Below are 22,369 nucleotides of genomic sequence, written 5' to 3'. Positions count from 1 at the left end.
CTCTCTCTCTCTCTCTCTCTCTTTCTTTATCTTTCTTTCTTTCTCTCTCTCTCTCTCTCTTTCTTTCCTTCCTTCTTTCTTTCTTTCTTTGACACAGGGTCTCGCTCTGATGCCCAGGCTGGAGAGCAGTGGTGTGATCACAGCTCACTGCACCCTCGACTGCCTGGGCTCAAGTGATTCTCCCACCTCAGCCTCCTAAATAGCTAACACCACAGGTGCATGCCACTATGTCTGGCTAATTTTTCTATTTTTTGTATAGATGAAGTCTCACTATGCTGCCCAGGCTGGTCTCAAACTCCTGGGCTCAACCAGTCCTCTCTCTTCAGCCTCCCAAAATGCTGAGGTTACAGGCATGTGCCATTGTGCCTGGCCAGGATTTTTTTCAATAAATATATTGGAAAATCCTTTGGAGATTTGCAACAATTAAGGCAAACTTGGAGATGAATGTGTTACTTAGAAATATTAAGAAAATTAAGAAAATATTAGCCACATCATGAATGCATAAAATATATGTAGATACTAGTCTAGTCTATTATTTACTACCCTAAAATACATACAAATCTAGTATGAAAAGTTAAAAGTTATGAGACTTAAACAAACATAGACTATGCATGGGACTATTTGCAGTTGAGAGAAATGTAAAGATGCAGTATTAAATCATAATTGTATAAAATTAACTGTAGTCCATACTGTACTACTCTAGTAATGTCATAGCCACCTCCTGCTATTGTGGTGAACTCAAGTGTTGTGAACATCCATTTAAAATGCTCTGTGATGCTAATCATCCTCACCATCTCTCCAGTAAATTGCATAGTGCAGTAAAAAGTGATCTCTTGCAGTTTCACATTTTTGAAAAATCATGTTTAGCCCAATACGGTAAACCTTGAATAACATCATGGCATCCATACAGAGTGCCACCAGTGATGCTAGCAGTGCTACCAAAAAGCAAAAAAAGTCACAACATTTCAAGAAAAAGTTGAATTGCTTAATATGTTCTGAAGATTTCAGACCGATGATTCATCTTGTAAACAAATTGTATAAACTAATGGTATCAACAAATACAGTGTAGTATTATAAATGTATTTTATCTTCCTTATGATTTTCTTAATAACATTTTCTTTTATCCAGCTTACTTTATCATAAGAATACAGTAAATAATATATAAAACATAGATGTCAATGGACTTTTTATGTCATCAAGGCTTCCGGTCAACAGTAGGCTATTAGTAGTTCAATTTTGGGGAGTCAAAAATTTTCAGCTGCATGGGGGTTGACACCCTAAATCCCCATGTTGTTCAAGGGTCAACTGTACTTTGTTCCACTCGTTAAACTTTGACAACATCAAGATGAACAACATCAACTATAAAGTGTGTACTATTATTAGCTCCCTTTTCCAAATGAGAAAAGCAGGCAGAAAGGATCTGGAAAATTTGTCTGAAGTCTTAGTACTAATAAATGGAGAAACCAGAGTCTGAATGCTAGCAACCTGGAGTCAGAATCTACACTATTCATCACTTACTATTCAATTTGTCGAGATCAAATGAGTTTATACACATAATGTGCTTGGAATAATGTTTTGCAAAATGAAGGGCTCATTAGTTTATCTTGCAATTATTGTTACTGTGTGAAAACTTGGGCTTGCTTCTGAGATGCTTAATAGTTTTTAAGTGCATTTCTGAAGACTCATTTCTATGAGTTTCCTAACTGTCTTGTCTTTAACAGGCGCACATTTACCATGATTTTGTAACTGACTGGCTTTAATCTCTTGGTTGATCTCTTTACTGCTTGGGTTACGTGTGTAGTATATGCAGCATGTAACCAAGGGCTGCTACCAGCATAAATCTTTAAACTGCAGAAAATGAATGATTCCCATCACCACCGAGAAAAATGCATCAGCAAGCAGAGGTGAAGACAATGATTCTGTTGAGGCTGTTCTTTTGTCCTTCCCTGACTGGTAATGCTGTCTATCCTTCTACAGCCTGGGAAGAAGAGGAGGAGGCTGCCAGGCAGTGTGGGGAATCCGAACTGTTTTTCTCTCAACCAGTATCACTCAATGATTACCAACTTTGTACCTATTGCAGTGCTGTACTTCCCTATTTCTACTGAGCTGAGTCTTCTGTATTCAGTTCATATTGTGAATTCTCAGGACATTAGAATTATCCACATTCAAATAGAAATTTGCAAAGTTAAAATAAACATATTTCTACATTAAGCATAACTTTGAATTACCTGGCAATGGTTCTCTGTCATCTGTTTGGATAATTAAGATTTGTCTTTTAAAATCGGCATTTACATAGTAAGATAGGGCATTGATTTTGATTGTTTTGAACTGCAGACTCATATTTTTGGCCTTAGGTTTCTCAACTGGAAAATGGATAATCTCTCCAATTTTACTTGGTTCTTAAGCCCTCCCTTTCCAGCTACAAATGGTATCAGAAATAATGACACTTCAGTGCAAAGGAAAATTACAGGATCAGAGCAATGTGAAATGTTCCTGTAGATTGAATTATTATGTTGCCAGACTAAACGCTTTGAAAAGCTCAAATGAGAAAAATAATTCATTTAAAAATGATGGCATTTCTGAGCACAAACATTCTAGGATCTCCTGTACAAGAATGCACTGAGGAGCCTTCACTTGGGGATATTTGAGGTTACTCTGGATATCATCAAAGGATGTGGGAGGAGCTTTGTATTTCTGTGTACCACGATGAGGGAGGAGCTGAAACAGACTTCTGTTCAATGAGCATCTGTGATTTCCACCTAACTTACTTCTGAAGCATATGAAAATTCCACCCCATGCAATATTTGACACAGAAAGTACTGCCCCTTTATTATATAAAAGAATTAGCTCCTTTTAGAAAAAGAAAGTCTGGAATCTCCTTGCAGATGTTTTCCTGGTATTTGGAGAATGCTCCTATGATCACCCTATTTATATGCTGTAGGACTTTATTTATGATGGCTGTCCCATTCCAGTTCTTATGTTTCAATTTAGAAAATTCTAAATTTGCTGGAGTGCAACATATGTTACATGTTTGTCCTTGTGAGAAGGCCAGGATGACCACCAGAGAGCCAGTAAAAGGTTAGAAGGAGCTGTTCAGCCCATCTTCTGAATACTCTGGGAATCTCAACTTCAGATCATGCCAGGTAACTTTTAGGACCCAGCTCAGACTTCCAGCCTGTTCTGATCCTAGGTCTGAATGGTTCTCTTACTATCCTTCAGGTGAGGCAACCAGGTCACAGAGCTGGTGAATGGCAAAACCCTATTAGAACTCAAAGTCTTAGCTCTCAAATGCTGTGTTTTCTCACTGACAGAAGAACGTGAGGACTGCTAAAGCGTCAGCCTCACTGTATTCCAACGTGTGCCTGTCATCTACCACTGACAACTTTATTTTTATTTATATATTTGCTTATTAGAGATGGGATCTTGCTCTGTTGCCCAGGCTGGGGTGTGAGTGCAGTGGCACAATCATAGCTCACTGCAGCCTGGAATTCCTGGGCTCAAGGAATTCTCCCGCCTCAGCCTCTGGAGTGGCTGGGACTGCATGCCTAACTTACCACTGATAACTTTAAATCAAAGTTTGAACATTGCTAAGGTATTTCCTTAGCAACAGTTCCCATAAACCCTCTGATGTGGGTTTGCTTCCAATTCAGTAAGTTTTCTGAAAAAATTATGTTTTAGCCTTAGAAGGTTATATATGGTTATTTATATATAGTTATTTATTTATATATAAGATTAGTTATTTATATATAAATATATATATTCATAAATATATACATAATATATATATTTATATACAAATACCCTTAAGTGGAAAACGAGATTTTTAAATAAAGTAATTTCTTGACAATTCATGAGGATGTATTGAAAATCTCATTGTTAAGGACTCCCAAAACTTCACTATTGATCCAAGTGATGAGAAAAGATCATGATTGATAGAGCTGGGTAAAGGTTGCTGTTGGAGTCAGGAGAGACTATGATAGAAACATCACAAGACTCTCCTTACCCCTACAGTGTGATTGTAATTACATCTTAGATATGCAGGACACTTCTGCATACTGTTTCCTGTTATCAGAAATGAGAACTTCAATGAAAAGGTGGAAATCTATTAATAATTGTGCAGTTCATGCGACATGATCATTTGGGGCAATGCCGGGTTGAAGCGGGCTCTATTTAAATCATGTGTGGATTTTGATTCTGAAAAAAGGGGGCTATTTAAAGTGTTGACTGGAAACTAATTATTCAAAGGCAATTAGACCCTTCACCCACTTCAATGATTCCACACTCGAGGAATGATACAAATTGAAATAGTCATTACCCATCCCACCTGCCTGGCTCTGATTAAACCTTGTAACTGTATATGTCTCTGTCTTTATAGTACACTGGGCCTAAAAGAAAACCTTCTCCTTAAAGATGAGAACTAGAAATGCAAAGTGGCAGAATCAAGATGCCACTTGCCTTTCCAGGAACACATTTTCTTGCTTAAAGTTCAACTCTGTCAATAAGAGTTTGACCCTTCTGTTAGTAAAGACTCTCCTTCTGGAACCCTAATTGGCTTTGATGCATTATCTAGCTGCATCTGCAAGTAAAGTGGGTCCATTAATAGAAAATGAATACTTCCTGTTTTTTTTTCAAATCGTTTTTCTGTGGGAGGGCAGCTCAGCAATGATTTCTTAGTTCATTATTCTGGGCCGTAATGGGTTAGGTCAGCTTGTGTTGGCTCTAGTGAGTTTTGAAACTCTCAATATTATTCTAATATCTATTGATTTACACAGCATTAAAAGCTTTATCATGTGAAAGCCTTCTTAACAATGATAAGCATGCCATTACTTGCAAAAGTAAGCAAAGCACAAGTATTTTGCCAATCAGCACTAAAGTTTGCATAGCTCATATTGATCAGGTAAAATATGCAATCAGATATTTTTAACATGGAGTATGTACAACACAACAGGACAAAGTGTTCCCTTTATGCCTATTTATTCCTTTTTCAAGTCATTGGAGGCCACTTGCATACCAAGAAACTACTATTTAGATTTATGATTCTAAAAGTCTTAAAAGTATCCTTCTCTGCTCACCAAAATGGAATGAATTATGTTAAGAAAATTCAGGATATCAGACAAAGAACTTCAACATCTCCCAGGGAATAAACACACAACATCAGTTATCCACATGGAGTAGATTAAAGATGTACAATTATCATTAAATCTATAATGCCTCTATTTCTCCTTTTTAGCATTTGGACATAAGAGTTTGTAATCAATATTCAGGACCCTACTGATTGAGGAAAGGGCATGAAACATGGAAATATAAATTATGTTGGAGTTCTGTGTTGTAGAATATCAGGTTTTGGTGCCCTAGGTCTCTTTATAGGAACTTCCCAGTGTTTCTTTCCAATCTCTTCTAATTTTAAGCCCCCCCACACACCCCTTCCCAGTCTACTCTCTCCAGTCTTTCTTATGGCCCACGTTGACATGGTGGATCCTAGAGCCAAGTCTGGTGTCCTTGTGTAAACTCAATTTCATCATATAAAATTCCCTATTTTTAGTTCTGGGTATGTGAACTGTTAAACTGGAAATGGAACCTGGATATTTTTGAATTATCATTAAAGCTTTGGCATTTATAAAAACAAAGCTCATAATCATGTCCTGGCTAAACTGACCATTCTTCCCCCATTTTCTGATTCTATCCCTTCACCACCTCCACTTGACAAACTATTAATACTAACCATCCTTCAAGATTCAATTCAAAGTCAACTTATTCTGAGATTTTCCCGAACTTTGCCTCTTGAGATCTTTCCTTATCTAACCTTGTTTAGCATTTTATCTGTGGATCTCTTACTGAATTATATTTTGAGTGACAGAAAATTCATCTGGAGGCTCGCTGCCTCCCATAGGCTGTGAATTTCTTTGCAGTAGGGGTGGTGTCTTTCTCATGTGTATGTGGCCCACAGTGCCTAGCACAATGCCTGGTTGACAGGAGCCTTTGAGAATATTTGCTGAATTAAATTTGACCCTCTTATTTTCACTCCAATTCTGTTGCTGAGTCCTATATTTTTCTCTTGGAAAATGAAAAACATTTCCAGCTATCAGTGAGCCTGAATCCAAGGTTGTGTTTTGAGGATCTTGTTATGCCCTTCACACTTCCTGATGGTCATTTCAGAAGTAACTCGCAGTAGCGACTTGCTGACTGCCATGTGCTCACCTTCTCCATGATCCTGTCGATCTGGCGATTCTGTGTATCGATCTCATTGCCCATATCCAGGGCCATGTGACGGAGGTTCCCAATGATGCCGCTCACCTGCTCCAGGTTTTCATCCATTTCATTTTCTCGGGCATCATTTGTTACCCTGGGATCCAAAGAGCAAGTTTTAAAAGACAGAGGGTGGAAAACATATTGAATACCAAGGACCGAAATCATACTGGAAACCTGTAGTCCTCTGCATGTCAACTTTATCTACCTTTAATCTCCATCCAGTACAAAAACACATTTTAGCTTTCATACCTTAAAAATTAAAAAAAGTTTAAAATTGCATTTTGAACCCTTGAATTTCTATTCTTAAAGAAGGTATATTAAATAGATTAATTTATCTACTTTCTCACTCCTTCCATTATGTCATTTCCCCTTCATGTGTTTATTTCAATTTTTATTATTTAAGAACGAAAACATTTTGTTTGAAAAGACTTTAGGTCAGAGCACGAAGATGGAATTAGACAGAAATGGTATTCTTATTTCTAAGAATATTCTTAATATTTCTAAACTCAAATTAAGTCTCAAAATTTCTAAGACTCAAATTAAGAATACAAGAAAAAGCTTATTGTGCTAAGTCACAGTCTCTGTGCTCATCTCTTTTCACACTTGAGATTGACACCAATGGTAAGAGTAATGATAATTACAGTCTGCCCCTTAACCCTGCTTGCTCCCAGGAACTCCAAGGAGAGATACTTGTTCAAGATGATTCTTATTTGCTCATATGTTAATACCATAGGTTTCTTAGTGGCATGGTGCATAGGTGATTTCAGAGTCAAAAACTGTGACAAAAGAGTATTGTTTCAGGTTGAGTGAAGTGGGAATGGGAGGAAGGAGCTGACTCACAACACAAATTACATTTTTTCACAGTCCAACTTGAAAGTTAAGGAGGTACTTATTTCAGAATTTCCCTAGTATATATGGCATTGAGTTAAAATATATTCAGAAGGGTTAAAATCCTTCCCCCATGGTGACTCCCAATGTAGACTGGCTCATTACGGTTTCAAAGGCAGCCCAGGCCAGAGAAAATTAAAAAATTAAAGGAGAACTTTCTAGCTCTTTCCTGTAGGGAAGAAGTTTATTTAAATGATCATCAACAGCTAAGAGATACTTCTAGTTCGATGGTGCTTGGCCCTGAGTGCATATCAGAATCACCTGAAGAGATTTAATGGGTCACAGGTGCTTGTGTCTCACTTCAAGAGATTCTGGTTCAATTGGTGTGGATTGGGCCCAAATATTGCTATTAAAAGAAAAAAGTCTCCCCTGGTGATTCTAATGTACAGCCAGGCTTAAGAACCCTTGGTCTACTTTCCCTGGAAGCAAACGGAGAGATGAGTTCTGAATTGGCTGATGTGTGTAACTTGAGTTTTTGTTTTTGTTTTTGTTTTTTTTTAAAGGAAATGCCCCGAGTCACAATTTGAACTTTTTAAAATAGATATTTAAGTTGTCTTTTGATTCTAGGTTTCAAAATAAATCATTAATAAGAAGCTAATTATTCTCTATTTTCACTCGAAATCCATTCTTGGACCTTCTTTGCTCTGTGCTCTCAGGAGCTGACCTCATGACTATATCACCCAGTTTCTCTTACCCTCTGGCTTTCAGTAGGCTTTGGCTAATGGCCAATGAAACTGCAGGGCAAGAGGAGTGAGAGGTTAAGCATTTATTTCCCTCTTTCACTCCCTGTTAGCTTTGGTAGTGGCTGTATTTCTCTACTGATAGTTTCTTGCCCACAGTCGTAACTATTGCTGGGTTCTGATAATCATTCCTTCTCCTGTCCCCCAGGACTATGGTGGTAACAGCTTCCTGCTATTGCTAGTTCAGAAGTGCTTCACCATTCCTTGTTATTAGTCCTGCCCACCCTTCTGTAAGTAGTCTCTTTTATAAGCTCTATTCAATTAAACTCATGGAATGTGACTTGCGCCTACTGCCACATTGAGTCTGGATGTGGTCATGTGACTTGCTTTGTCTAATGAAACTGGCAAATACAAGTTAAGCAAGCAAAGGTTTGATAAGTGCACTGAGGCTTGCCCCCTTGGAATGCTGCTACCACCATGTAAGGAACCTGGGCTCTCTTGCTGAAGAGGCCACATGGAGAAGAACAGGTGTGCCCCACCAACAGCCCCAGCCAACCACCAGACAAGTGAATGGGGCCATCTTGGATCACCCCACCCAGGCAAGGTCCAGGGAAGGCTTAGAAAACAACACTCAACCAGCATGTAGATTAATGAGCAATAAAATGGTTGTTTTTCAGAAAACCATTCAGTTTTGGAGTTGTTTGTACTTGACAATAGAGAACAGCTACAGTGCATGCTGCATGAGGCTCACCTGCGGATGAAGCCGCCACTGATGGCCATCTGCTCCCGTTCGTCCACTACACGAGCAGGCTGGCTGGCCACCACTCCGTCCTGATTATTGCCCCAGGCTTTTTTGTAAGCATCACTTGATTTAAGCCTATGCAAAAGAGAGGGTGAGTGACAAGGCACAGGGGTAGAGGAGCAAGCTCTCAACAATTGTCACTTCTTCAAGAGAAGAATCGAACCAAGCGAATGAGTTTTAAGTCGAGGCATTAGAGAATACCGATATATCATAATCCAGACCCAAACAGTTGGCCACCACCATGCCTCAACTACTCAACATTTCACTTCCAATCGAGTCCATTGCAATGGACTGCAATCTTTGCCCACAAGGTTGTTCTTGTTTTGGTTTGTTTTGTGGTTTAGTTTGGATTTCGGACAAGGACTAAGGTAGCTGGAGGACATTTAGTTCTATTTTAGTGATGTGGTTATATTTGAAGACACAAAACACACAGAAAAACATACTGGCAGACAGACACAAAACAAGACTGCCAAGTAGAGTGTGCACATCACACCACAGCAACACACTGTCATCAAGAAAACATCCTCAACTAAGTTTTTACAAACCATCATGCAAAGATCCCTGTGAAATATATATATATTTTCCCAACACATGTGGAACTAACATTTCCAAATCTCCATGAAGGACTTAAAGGATTGGTGGTTGGCCAAGAGTGATGGTCTTTGCATTGCCTCTAGAGTGATTTGAATTAGATAATATATCGGTACTTCCAAACAGTCACCATACATCCAGAGTTGATGTACAAACCTTTGTCCACAGAGACAAAAAGTAAAAGAAGCATAGTGAAATGAATGCAGGAAAATAGAAGAGAGAACAAGCCATCTAGCACCGAAAAGGGAAACCCCTCTGTGTCTTCTTCATGCACCAGCTACAGGCATGAGTAAAAAAGTGAAGCATTCTCATTTAAGCCAAACTACTCCAGAAGTTGACCATTCTCGAAAAAGGCACTAGCAGGACAGTAATAGCCTTCATGAGGATTTGAAACGCAGGTTCGGTAGCTTCTTTGTTGGGCTGAGGGGCAGGGTGGAGAGTGCTTACAAACTCCTACTTTAAACTATCCTGGCGTTGTAATGGAGGAGAGTGGTTTAATGCTGGTATGGTCTCCATGGGCTGTATTGCACTGAGCTGCCTTGGAGAAAAACTTAAAATCCAGGCATACCTATTGTGCCCAATAGAAACATGTGCAGCATATTTTGGTGGGTGTTGTAATTAAAGGCAATCAAAGATGTTTTTAGGTTCTTTACATAGTAGAAACCACATGCTTTTTAGTCCAAAAACAAGAGACATTCTTTGGTCCCATTTTCACATTTTCTTGTGTAAGACACCAGAATTTAACATTTTATTTTCTTCTTTCACCAGAGGACCACAGCCATCTATTAAAACTGGCTCTAATACTTGCAGACTGGGGACCAAGCAACCCTAGAGACAAACTGGAAAATTGTACCAATGGAATTTCAGCAACTCCCACAATCAAGCCGCAGGCCTTAGTGCAGTCAAAATTTATTGCACCAAAGGGCCATGGACCCATTCAATGAAACAAGATCCCCAAACTAAATTTAATAGGGCTTAGTGTCTGGCTTTTTTAATTGTTATTTTTCCAACTCCCCATCTCCTCCCTCCTCAGATTAAAAGAAATTATATGGACTTCGTGATGTTTTCTGCTATGTCAAATGTCTGCTATACCATCTTTGGCAAAGTCAAATGAGTGGGAAGTATGCGTTTCTGAAAGAAGGCAAACCACTGCACCCACAATGCTGCACATAGACTCACATCACTGCCGTACATCTACCATAGTCCCTTGAAACATGCCGAGACAGGGCGAAGCCCTCAGAGAGTCCAGGGCACCACCAGCCACTGCGTTGTGACACATGGTTTTTAAAGCATTATTTACACACAATAGGGAACACCTCAGTCAAGCTTTGAAGCTTAGTTTAGGGTCTCTTGTGCATTAAGGAAATTAGTGATCACTCAAATGTGGAATTTGTAGGAGCCATCATTTCATTAGAACATTAGAATCCATCCCAGGGGAACCTGCCTCCACCCTTTCTTCACACACAGTTGATGAAGGGGGGAAAATGTATCTGTTGGAATTTATCACGAAATGGATGGAAATCTCACCTGGGGGCAAGTTGCCACGGAAAGGAATATACAGTCAAATCTTGACTAACTGGAATGCTTGATAATGAATTTTTTTTTTTTGATGAATTATATGACTTTCTTAATGAACAGTGGGGCCAAGGAGGAAAGTTTTGTTTCATGGGGGATGAGTGAATATCTTTGCTAGACTCCTGAGCCACTTTCCTGCCTGAAAGTCTTAAGGTAGAAGACCTGATTGAATCTTTCCTTGGTTATCATTTATATTGATTGCTTGATGGCCTTTTCTGTGAAGATCTACTCTTATTGTTTGGTCCTCATAGGTGTGGAAGTTGCAGGAGGATGCAGACTAAGCAAGACAATTCAAACTACCCTGGAAGTAAAACCATTTTACATTTCTGATGTGAGGTTTTCTCTTTGTTTCTTTTTTGCTAAAAATGGAAGAGAGCAAGAGCATGCAGCTGAGGTTTCCAGTTAGCTAGATTCCAGTTAATCAGGCTTTACTGTAGATCATTCTTTAAAAAGCAAATTATTTTTATTTTTTTTGCAATTTGAGCCCCTCCCCCTCCTAAATAGGAAGTGGGATATTTTAAATCAGCCTCAAAGTTTAAAGGATGTGAATGGTCATATAATCTGCTAAAAATGACGTCAATTTCTATTCTAAAAGCTAGGATCAGGAGAGCTTTTAGGAAAAAGTCTTCTTTTAAAAGGGGGATGTGGGAGGGGTGAGGGAGATTGGATAAGGAGTCTAATTTTCCAAATGCATGTTGGACAATCCACTCATGCATTTCTTTTTCCACCACTAGTCAAATGAGAAAGTCTTCCAGAACCCTCAGTATTAGGTTCCTTCCGTTGCAAACCTTTATAACCACATGTCACATTTCTGCTACATTCCAAAAAAGCGTTGCAGAACCTTGAGAACAGTTGAATGTTTTGTGATGTTGTGCATGCAAAATCTACACATTTCAACATTTCAGCCAGTGTACGTGTAGATCTTCCAAGGAGAAAAATTTGGGAGGGATGGGTCCAATTTGAGTAAGGCTTGAACACTTCTTGCTGAAGAGCTCATTGCCTCTGTGTTGGGTACAGCAGCAGCATCTATTGACCAAATTTGGCAACTGGTGGGCAGTAGAAAGGGAGAATCTCTGTCATATTCTCTAATTTATAGAATGCTTCCCTAGGCCAAATTACCTGTCTCTTTTATTTTGGAAAAAATCAAACCTTCACACATGCGTTTCTCATCTTCCAAACTTACCCACAGCCTTTTCTAAACCTGCAATTTTGACTCTTGGGGTTGGGGAAAAGGAAGTTCCCTGGGGGCCTCTTTCTTGAGGCTAGCTTCTGTCTCAAGGTACACTTTCTGGAAAATGTTGAAACGTTCATCAATAAAAGTTGCTGACAGTGAAGCTTTCACTGTAGTATGCCTGATTTTTAATGCATCAACAGTAACTCCTGCTAATATCATCTATGCTATGAGATGAATGCATTGGAGACGGTATTGATCTGTTCTGCATGCCACATGCTCATCCTGCCTATGAGCTTGGCAGGAATGAGCTTGTCAAGGCTTGGAGATGGGCCTTGGGAAACCAAAGCTTCAGGCAGGCAGGCAGCACCTACTTGTTACAGGGACACACACAAAGCCCGCAGAATTTTCCTAGGTCCGTCAAATTCTTTTCTGCTTCTTTCATGTCCTTATTGATTTGGTCCATCCCTTCCTCAATGCGTTCCAGTTGTTCTGATTAAACACAAGTATTTTATCCCCACAGAATGAAGCAGATGGAAAAGGACAAAGAAAAAAAAGACAAAACTTCAGACATTCACTTTGACATTAAAAAAGAAAAAAAAAAAAGAAAGAAAGAAAACTGGACGCCACAGATTAGAGCTGGTACCCAGTACCTACTTGTTACAAGGACATATGAAAAGGCCACAGCATTTCCCTAAATCTTTTAAATTTTTCTCAGCCTCCTTCATGTCTTGGTTGATATGGTTCATGCCTTCTTCGACACGATCGAGTTGTTCTGGTTAGGACAAAGGGATGACAGTGTGGAATGAATTTTTTGGGGGTCTCCAACAGAACATGAGAAATGACTATGTGAAACAGAATTTGAAAGAGAGATATTACAATGCATTGTCCAAGAGGATGCATTGTTGAAGACTGCCACCGCTGCCCTACACAGGTATGGGTGGAAGGAAACAAACAAGATGCTCAAAATAGTTTGTAAAATTCAAACACGATGGGATGGGGTTGAAGGCCTGTTTGATTACGAGTGTCCAGGAAAACAGCACAGCATATTCACTTACTCACGCACCAGTGAAACCCAGGAGGAAAAAACAAGGTGTTAGTTTATGTTTTACGCATTCCAATTCAATGCTACTAGAGAAAGTATCTGCTTCAACTTTAAAATATCTCCCTCTTTTGGTTTTTAAGCATCCTCAACCAGATAAGGGTAGAAAATAGAATCCATTTTCTTCTTTGGAGACAACAGCAGCAGCAGCAATCATAAGCAATGTGTATGGCTCTCTTTTCTTCCCCTAGCAGTGGTTGTCTAGCCAGAGGGAGCCATGGTCTGCACTTGATTGTGCATATGTAATTCATAAAAGCTGTTAAAAAAAAAAAAAAGAGTAACATCCACACAGCAACATTGTAAGTCCTGGAACATTGCAATTCTTCTCTCATCCTATGACTTAATTTGTTATGAATGTTTTGGAAGGCATTTCACTTCTCTGCCCCCTGATTTCCAAGTCTATAATGGGGGGCATGCTCCAAGCCCAGGCAGAGAGCAGGGAGAATGAATGTCTCTTTGGAAGTAGGATGATGAATTGGAACATAGGACAGTATGATATCCCTGCTGCCAGCATAGCTGACCATAGTATATCTCAGACATAGATCAATAGTCATCAGAATGAATCATACTTCTAGGTTGCCAGGGTTACATACACCAACTTATTAATTTTTTTGAATTGTGTTACCAAATTGAGATAACTACAAGTTCAATGAAAGGATTTTTAAAACCGCTTTTAAAAGACCATTAAAGGAAGGCAGCAATGGATGTCTCGGCTGTCTAATTACAAAACCTAATTACATTTCCATTCCTCTTTTCATCTGTATTTTCATGCATGCATGCCTATGCCTCCTGGAATAAAGGCATGCCTAGAATACAACTGATAAGTACATTTCCAGCCTAAGGGCATATATCATAACTTAAACACAATTTCACATTTATACAGTGGAAATTGTGCTTCCAAAAAAACCAAGATGCATTCACTAGTGATCCAAACTGCCAGATTGTGAATTTGGAAAATAAAAGCCCATTGTGTTTTCTTTTGTGAGGCTAAAGAACAGAATTCAGTTCATGAGGAATCTGCTATTTCTCCTACGCTTTTGAAATGACAGGTGAAAACAAAACTTCATTGTTTATCTAGCATTGAATACCTGGAGGAGATAATAAGGTAGTGCAGGAGAACTTTTGCTGAATAAATACAGGCACAGCAATGGCTTTAAAAAAAAATCCTTAAAAGGGCTAAATATGGCCGGGCATGGTGGCTCACGCCTGTGGTCCCAGCACTTTGGGAGGCCAAGGTGGGCAGATCACCAGAGGTCAGGAGTTTGAGACCAGCCTGGCTAACATGATAAAACCCTGTTTCTACTAAAAATACATAAAAATTGCTGGGTGTGGTGGCGTGCGCCTGTAATCCCAGCTACTTGGGAGGCTGAGGCAGGAGAATTGCTTGAATCTGGGAGATGGAGGTTGCACTGAGCTGAGATGGCGCCATTGCACCCCAGCTTGGGCAACAAGAGTGAAACTCCATCCCAAAAGTAAAAATTACAATTAAAAAATTTTTTTAAAAGGGTGAAATATATATATATATTTATACATATATAAATCAAGAAGATGTTTTTCTTTTCTAAGGATTTCACTCCAGTTTTCTTTTAAGAATGCAATAAATTAGTCTGTAGATCAAGGTAAATATTCAAGTGGAGGGACTGGGGCGGGGAGGGAAAGGAATTCCTCATCAGATGAAGAACCATTATATGTACAGACAATAGGGATGCCAAATTCCAATCAAGTAATTGCTAAGGGCCTCTGGGAGTGCAGGCTTGAGATGGATTGGAGGAGGCATCTGGGCTCAGAAGGAGAGATGCTGCCCCCAGCTAATGACAGCTTAAATAAGCATAGATTATGGCGTGAGGACACATATGCAGTTATCGGTCCTTCTTGAGGAGTTTCTCCTAAGTTACAAAGCAAGTTGATAATTTTTTTTTTTTGGTCAAAATATTTACTCTCTGACGAGATAGCAGGGACCCATCCACTGTGCTTTCAGAGATTAGGAGGTAACATATATATGTGAATTGGTGCACAGGTATTGGACCTATGAATTAGATAATTGATATCAAAAGGGAAAAACAAACAGGCAAGTCTAAATCCATATTTCAGAAAGCTGGGCTCTGCCATCGGTCACCAGCTTAATTTGGCAAAGTTTTGAATAAAAGAGAAAACTGAAGCTGAATTTGATTCAGAAAACTATTCAGAAAATAGTTGATTTAGGACACTATTTTATAACTACCAATATCAGTTGAATATATATTTACATATGAATTCTAAGTCAAACCTTTAATTTAAAAAATATTGTGGAATCATTTTGTTGCAGAAATTCTAGCAATAATATTAATTTTTAGAGTGTACTGAGTTATGTTTGTGGAGATGTTTGGCATATTGGGACTTCACGGCACTTCAGTGATTTCTGTGAAGATGCTTTTCAGGAAATGCTTAACAGCATCTCATTCTGGGATGGACAGCAGCATCTCTGAGGCTGATGCAACACATTATCCAGTGTTGACTGCTTTTGATCTCCCTAAGCTTGTTTTCTGACTGGTTTCTGTTTATTCTTGGGGGCTGGGAGGAAAATAACATTTTGAGTAGGGAGGGCGTCTTCTAGGAGGTGACACTATATATTGGGGCCAGAGCTTGGGCTTTCTTTTGCCATGATGTTGGATCACCAGTTATTTGTGATAGATTCACCAACGACAGGATGCTCAATGATCAATATTAATATTTTCCATTAATATTTTTCTAATGACTGGTGAAAACAAAATTTCTACTAATCTCTCCTAAGTAAGCCAACTTGGGGCCCTTAGAATTCTCAATTTGGTAAAAATCAGTAGAAGAATAGTAAGCATTAATACTATTAATCTAGTGTGCAGCCTTCATGAGTATGTTCAGTTACAAGATGCTGCCTCTATGAATTTCATTTTTCTTAGCATTTATGAACATACAGCAATGTATTTAAATTTAAACAGCTATATGCGGCTATCATGACTAAGTCATTCATAACAGATATTGGTGAGTGAACTTTAGCTACAGAGATGGTTTTTAAAATGCCACCTTGTAGTGTCATGAATCTTTTAAGATAGGTGACTCTCTGGACAGGGATTTACATTGTCTTTCTTCTGTCAGACAGTAGTCAAATATTTCACTGTTGAGTTTGGAGTTGGTCCCAGGAGATTTTCCCAAGTCACATCTTCAGCATCAAAACAGACATACAACTCAGCAAAGACCAGCAAAAGGAACAAAAGTTATGGAGGTAAAAGCCCACAGTAGTGCCAAGGTCATTTGAGGACTTCTCTTGGTGACAGATTTTCTAGAGGAATAAAAGTCCCGGGGCTCAGTACATTTCCAGGGTCGGTTGTCATGCTCAGTGCTCCTTGGTGTCTCCTGATACCTGGGCATAAAGCAAGAATCCCATAGGAAATTTCCTAGTCAATCATTTAACGGGACAACCTGGAATGGCCTGGCCTGATCCAACAATGGTTGGGATGGTTCTTTAGAAGGATGGCTGTTTCTTGAGGCTCCCGTGCTGCTGTGAGGTAGAAATAGTCAACACTTTTGGTGCTCACGCATAAACAAAATTAGCAGAGGATAACTGAAGAGAAACTTCGAAGCAGTTACTGATCTAAACAAGTAAAGGCAAAATTAAAATGCACTTATAATGGCAATGAAGATAGCTGTTGACATGCTCATCTGTCAATCAGAAAGGTCCTTCTGGGTCCCTACCGCCTAATTAAAAAAAAAAAGGTCCTAAGCTCCTATTATACTATAAATGAAATGTGTACCATTTAAGACTGGCCAGAAACCACCCACTTTTGGGGGTGTTACAGTTGCATGTTTCTTATCAGTATCTATCTACTCACCACACATCTGGTTAAATCCAGTCTATCCTTGTTTAATTGAGGAATTCAGCATTTACTGTGGTATGGCCATAATTGAAATGTCTTAGCCAAGAACATTAAGTGTCTCTTGGGGAAATCTGTCAAACAGACATTCTATTCTGCTTTGTTTCTCAGAGAATAATACAAAGCTGATTCTGGAGATCATTTTTGCTAAAGAATGTATATTTTTGCATTTTTATGAAGATTTCAGCAAATTATCTCTAGATTTTCTTCATCAAAGTACAATCCAATTTATCACTCTTGTAAGCCTGTTATTCATGTTTTCTCTTTTTGATTCCAGGTTTGTATATATTATTTTCTATGTCTTTATGTCAGTGCTTTGCTGTTCAGGAGAAAAAGGCTCTATCCTAAATCTTTCCTAAGTGTACCCTCCATTGCAATGTCTCTTTTTCCACCCCCATCAAGTTACAAATTATTAACTTAAAAAATAAATAAGGTAACTGCTAATTATTTGAGTGTATATGTTTAAATTTTGCACTGGAAATCAGGTACCACTCTTCTTTTGGGCACACGTTATTTAGTTATTTTTTTTAAAAGCAAAGACTTGCTGCATCCTGAGTTTCAAAGCCTGGGATATTGTTACACAGATCCAGCCAACAAGTCACATAATAATAAAAAACCCATTTGGGGAGTTCTGAAGACTTCCATTGCCATTGCAATACCTTCAACATGGAACTCTAGTAGACTTTGTTATTTGTGTACAACTTTTGACAATTTGTATCGTGAAAATCGAAGAAAAAACGTTGGGGTTTATACTCAACTTTTTTCAAACTTTTTCTCCATTTTTTTGGATCAATTGGTATATATTTATTGAAAAAGTTTAATACAAATAAATAATGTAAGACTAAAAGTCTTTATATGACAGCCAGATGCCTCCAGCTGCACACCTAAGCAGTCTGCCACAGTGTTTACATTGAGGCCAGGCTCTTCCTGGGATGCTTCAAGCCAATGGCTGAGCACAATGGGGCTACTGGCTACTGGTGCTAGAACATTTCTGCCCAACACAAGGCTCCTCTAATCAGCAATCTTTGCTCTTGGGCTCCCCATCGACCTGACTGAGGGCCTCTCAGAGCAGCACTGCAGTATGAAGGTCTTCCCACCCAATTCTCCTTCCTTTGTCATCTACTTTTATAGGCGTCAGACTTGCTTCATAGTCTGAAGGCTGTCTCTGCCTGCTCCCGCCCCCTCTCCCCTTGACCTATCACAAACATTTCCCCAGTAAATCTCTTTTGCTTCTAATTGCTTCCTGGTATTTGCTCCCCAGGGGACTCCAAATGATATATCTTCCTCCAATCCCTTCCTGCTCCCACCCCAACTCCACAGAAGTCAGTAAATAAAGATTTACCTCATGTATTATATTGCTGGCAGAACAATTCTTTTATGGCTGTACCACAATTAATTGGGTTGATCTCCCCACCGACAGATATTTAAGTTGTTTCTAGTCTTACATTATTATGAGTAAGCCACATGCATTCTTATTCATATAACTGTAAATGTATATCTGCACTGTAAAATTCTAGGAGTGGAGTGTCTTGGTCAAAGACGGGTGCACTTTAAAATGTGAAGACAGTATCAAATTATTCTTCAAGACATTTGTATCAGGCTACAGTGCCCAGCTGTGGAATAAAAGTTTCTGTTTCCCAACATATTCACAACACTGGTTATTATCAATTTTTTAAATTTATGCCAGTCTGCTCTAAAAAGTGGTATCTTGTCCTTGTTGGTGATTAGAGCATGGTTTCATACATCTGTGATGATGTCTTATCTTACACCCATTTTTCCTTTAGGTTGCTGCCCTTTTCTTTGATATGCAAGGGCTCTCTGAATTTTAGGAGAAGTGCCTTCTATCTGTTATCTGTTAGGCATGCTCCTCCCCACAGCTTGAGATTTATGCTTAGAGTTTATTTACGGTTTCCTATGTTGTGAATACATTGTACATTTTTATCTCTGCCATTAAAAAAAACGTCAAAACATTTTCTAATGCTTTTGCAAAATATGAACAAAAAGAAAAAACTTGGCAGAAATCTGTTTATTATGATAAGAATTCAGAATGGAATCAGGTAACTGACTTGTGGCCAGAATTATGTACAATCTCACCATAGGGCTAGATACATTGAGACAAAGAAAAATGATGGTATTACCCTTTTTAGTTTCCACGTTAGGTATAGAGACGCTATATTAAAAGGCCGGCTCTCTGATTTTCCTTGCTTCTGGCATTTCTGTAATAATCTTTAAAACAGGCCAAATATTTCAGTTGGTTCAATGTTCTATTTTCCAGATAATTCCCCTCAGGTTATATTCTGTGAAAAACAGCTCCCAGGTATTTAAGAAATACCTATAGTGATTTGGAAATCAAAACTACTAGATACTGAGTTGGGATGGTCAAAGGAAGTAGACAACATGATATGGCATACACTCATTCTATCTATGTATTACTAGAAGAAAATCAAATTTATTGGGAAAGTTTAGGGGCAAGGATAATAAGAAAATTCTTACACTGTCCAAAATACTATCATTTAAGAAAAAACAAACCATGGCTTTTGCTTTCAAAATTCTGTTACCCCAACGTATATAACAGAGATAGTAGTATCATTGATTCACTCATGAAGAAGGTCTCAATATTTCCATACATTTACCAATCTTTTCAACAGAGAAAGTAAAAAGCAAGATGAAAAATTTAGAACCCTCACATTCATGTACGTGTGTAACACATGTCAAAACGACCACCTGTGTATGCACAAATAATTTTAAAATGCACATTATTCAGAAGATGAATTGTTCTTACTGAAGAAATCTGAACTTACCTCCTTGTTCATCCAACATAACCAAAGTCCTGATACCAGCATCTTTACTCTACATTCCAATAATGGTAGCAAAGTTGAAAAGGAGTTAGAGAGAGAAAAGAGAGAAAGAGAAATCAGTAAGGGGACAATGAGCCCTAGAAATGGAAAATGAAGAAGGACCAAAAGAAAAAAGGGAGGAAGTATGACAAGAGCCCTGAGGGGTTATGGAGGGGTAGAAGAATGGGCCACCTGTGGACTTGATCTACCAGTGATGCTTTAGGCAGAATGAGGAAATGGAGCACCATCTCCATGGGGTAGGGCTGGGGTGAGGCCTGCATGAAATCGGAATACACATACTTCATATTATACTGTAATTTTATGTTTGGAAATAAACATGTCTACAGTTTTTATAACACCAATCACAGAAAGCAAACCTTTGGAAATCTTCTAGTCTAAATTTTCTTCTTTGGCACCATGTATCAGAAAGTCTTCATCAGTGAAATTGGGGAGGGACGCCCCATGGGAAGATGTGCAAGAATCTTGGGGGTTGAGGTTTTTAGGTTCATCAGAAGAGAATATGGCTTCGCAAAGGTTGGGAAACACAGCTCAAAAGGAAACTCACTCTCCTATTTTCTCTCTCCATAGAGATGGTCTGTAGTATTTAGAATGGGTTTGAGATGAGAAATAAGGGCTCTTAATTCTGAAATCTAACATTCTGCATAATAATCTAGCGTGAGAAAATAATTCCTTTACAAGCTTTACAGAAGATCTTTTGTGCAGGAGAAGTCTTTCAAAGGCACCCCTCATCTCCTTACTGTTCAAATAAACCGAATGCCACCCGAACCATGCGCAGGAAGGGAGTGGGAGTTGGTGGGCAGGAGAGAAGGAACAAAGATATCTGTATCACTAATACTTAAGAATCCTCATTTCTAGAAAGCCTAATCAGTTAATGCCTTCCATTGTACAGGGCGACTGTTAATGGGTATAAAATGACATTGCTTACAGTTTGGATGAATTGGTTTTTCAAGTAAAGCTCATGGTACCTCCAGAAGAAATTCTAAGCTAGGACCTCTCTCATGGGGCTTATTTTCCACTGATGTACTTTGAACTAAGGAAGAAAGAGAGAGATGCTAGTGGAGGCCAACAAAGGGCTTTAAAAAAAATAGTATTTTAACAATTAAATTTCAACAGTCCTTCTGAAAAATAAAGTACTGACAATGATTTCTGTGAGCTTTTAGAAACTCACCATTTTAGAGAATGTGTGCAGTTAAATCTCCAGGACACAAAAGCCTACCTTGCCTTTGAGCACACTTTGATAGGCTTCAGTGGCAAAGTCAGGATGTAGTGTGGACAGGGCTGGCCCAGGATGGCCTCAGGAGTCTTTCACAGCACAGACTCTGAAGCCAGACTCTGGGCTGGAAGGCTGGTGATTTCATTCCCTAACTGTGGGGCCTCAGGCAAGCATCCTGATTGTTCTGTGCCTCCGTCGTTCTCTCCTTTGTAAGACAGCAGTGACAATAGTTAATATCTCATTGAGGTGGTATGTGCATTAAACAAATCAATATGTGGAATGTGCCAGAGTGGAGTGTTTCTAAAATAAGTGTTTCTAAAATAAATATATTCAGAAAATGCATCTATAGCAGGCTATCTAGGCAAACTAAAAATATCATCATTATCAAGTGTCTGAAGCTTCTAGACCACTACTTTTCAAACTGGAATGTGCATATGAATCCTCTGCACATGAATCATCTTGTAAAATGTAGATTCTGATTCAGTAGGGCTAGGGTAGAGCCTGGGCTTTTCATTTCTAACAAGCTCCCTGACACTTGGAGCTGGTTCATGGACATACATTGAGTAGCAAGGTTCTAGACCACAAAAGACATTTCAAAATATTTTCTTTACATGGGTTGTAAATAGGTTTTTGTCTGTACTAGCCTGTGTTTTAATGATTTCTTTGCTCTTTTCTGCATTCTTTATCCATTTTTTGTGAGATGAAATCATAAAAGGCAGATGGCTATTCAGGCACAGGGATGTGACAATGCAGGTTCTGCTGAGGGCAGAGACATCAAGGAGAGCACTTTCTCCTTGAGGGCCCAATCAAGCCACACATGAAATCTTTGCTCCATTCTACTGGGGACAGTGGATGGGAAAAAGGTGAGTAATTTTAGTTTGGTCAGTCCAGCCCTCATCTGCTTACACTTTATACCCATTTATTTTTATGTGGAGCCCTGGAAGTATAATTTCACATTTGTCCAATTTGGTGCTGAATGTTTTAACACTAGAATGATTCACAGAATTAATTTGAGGGAGCAAGAGTTTTTTAGGTTGCCCTAATTTGGGAGAACAGAAGCAGAGAGCACTGATGTGGGAGTCAGGAACACTGGGTGGTCCTCTTAGCTCAGCCAGCAACCAGTCATGAGACCATGGAAGAGACATCTGACCTTCCAGAATGTTTCTTCATGTTTAAGATAAGGATAGGGATGCCAAGTAAGATTGAGAAGATTGAGTGGTCCATAGGTTGGTTAATCACTCATAGGCTCCTTTTTTCCTTTCCCCTCCCTCCCTCCTCCCTCCTTCCTTCCTTCCCTCCTTCCTTCCCTCCTTCCTTCCCTCTTTCCTCCCCTCCTTCCTTCCTTCTTTCCTT

General features: G+C 39.0%; 1 protein-coding gene across 4 annotated transcripts in view; it reads right to left on the bottom strand.

Annotated features, from left to right (window-relative positions):
* Positions 1-22,369, bottom strand: part of SNAP25 (synaptosomal-associated protein, 25kDa) — an 87,272-nt gene that overhangs the window by 1,944 nt on the left and 62,959 nt on the right. For 2 of the 4 annotated variants that reach the window (XM_011948860.1, XM_011948863.1), the window contains exons 4-7: positions 19,747-19,795; positions 12,331-12,448; positions 8,569-8,694; positions 6,199-6,343 (exon numbers count right to left, since the gene is read on the bottom strand). In XM_011948860.1, coding sequence (XP_011804250.1) covers positions 6,199-6,343; positions 8,569-8,694; positions 12,331-12,448; positions 19,747-19,795 — 438 coding nt within the window. Of the gene's footprint in view, positions 1-6,198; positions 6,344-8,568; positions 8,695-12,330; positions 12,449-12,613; positions 12,732-19,746; positions 19,796-22,369 lie in introns of all 4 variants that reach the window. The other 2 variants (XM_011948861.1, XM_011948862.1) reach the window with 1 other exon arrangement.

Source organism: Colobus angolensis, unplaced genomic scaffold (assembly GCF_000951035.1).
Source record: "Colobus angolensis palliatus isolate OR3802 unplaced genomic scaffold, Cang.pa_1.0 Scaffold285, whole genome shotgun sequence".
Lineage (NCBI taxonomy): Eukaryota > Metazoa > Chordata > Mammalia > Primates > Cercopithecidae > Colobus > Colobus angolensis.
Note: the sequence above shows the minus strand (reverse complement) of the source record. Positions and strands in the feature narration are given on the sequence as shown.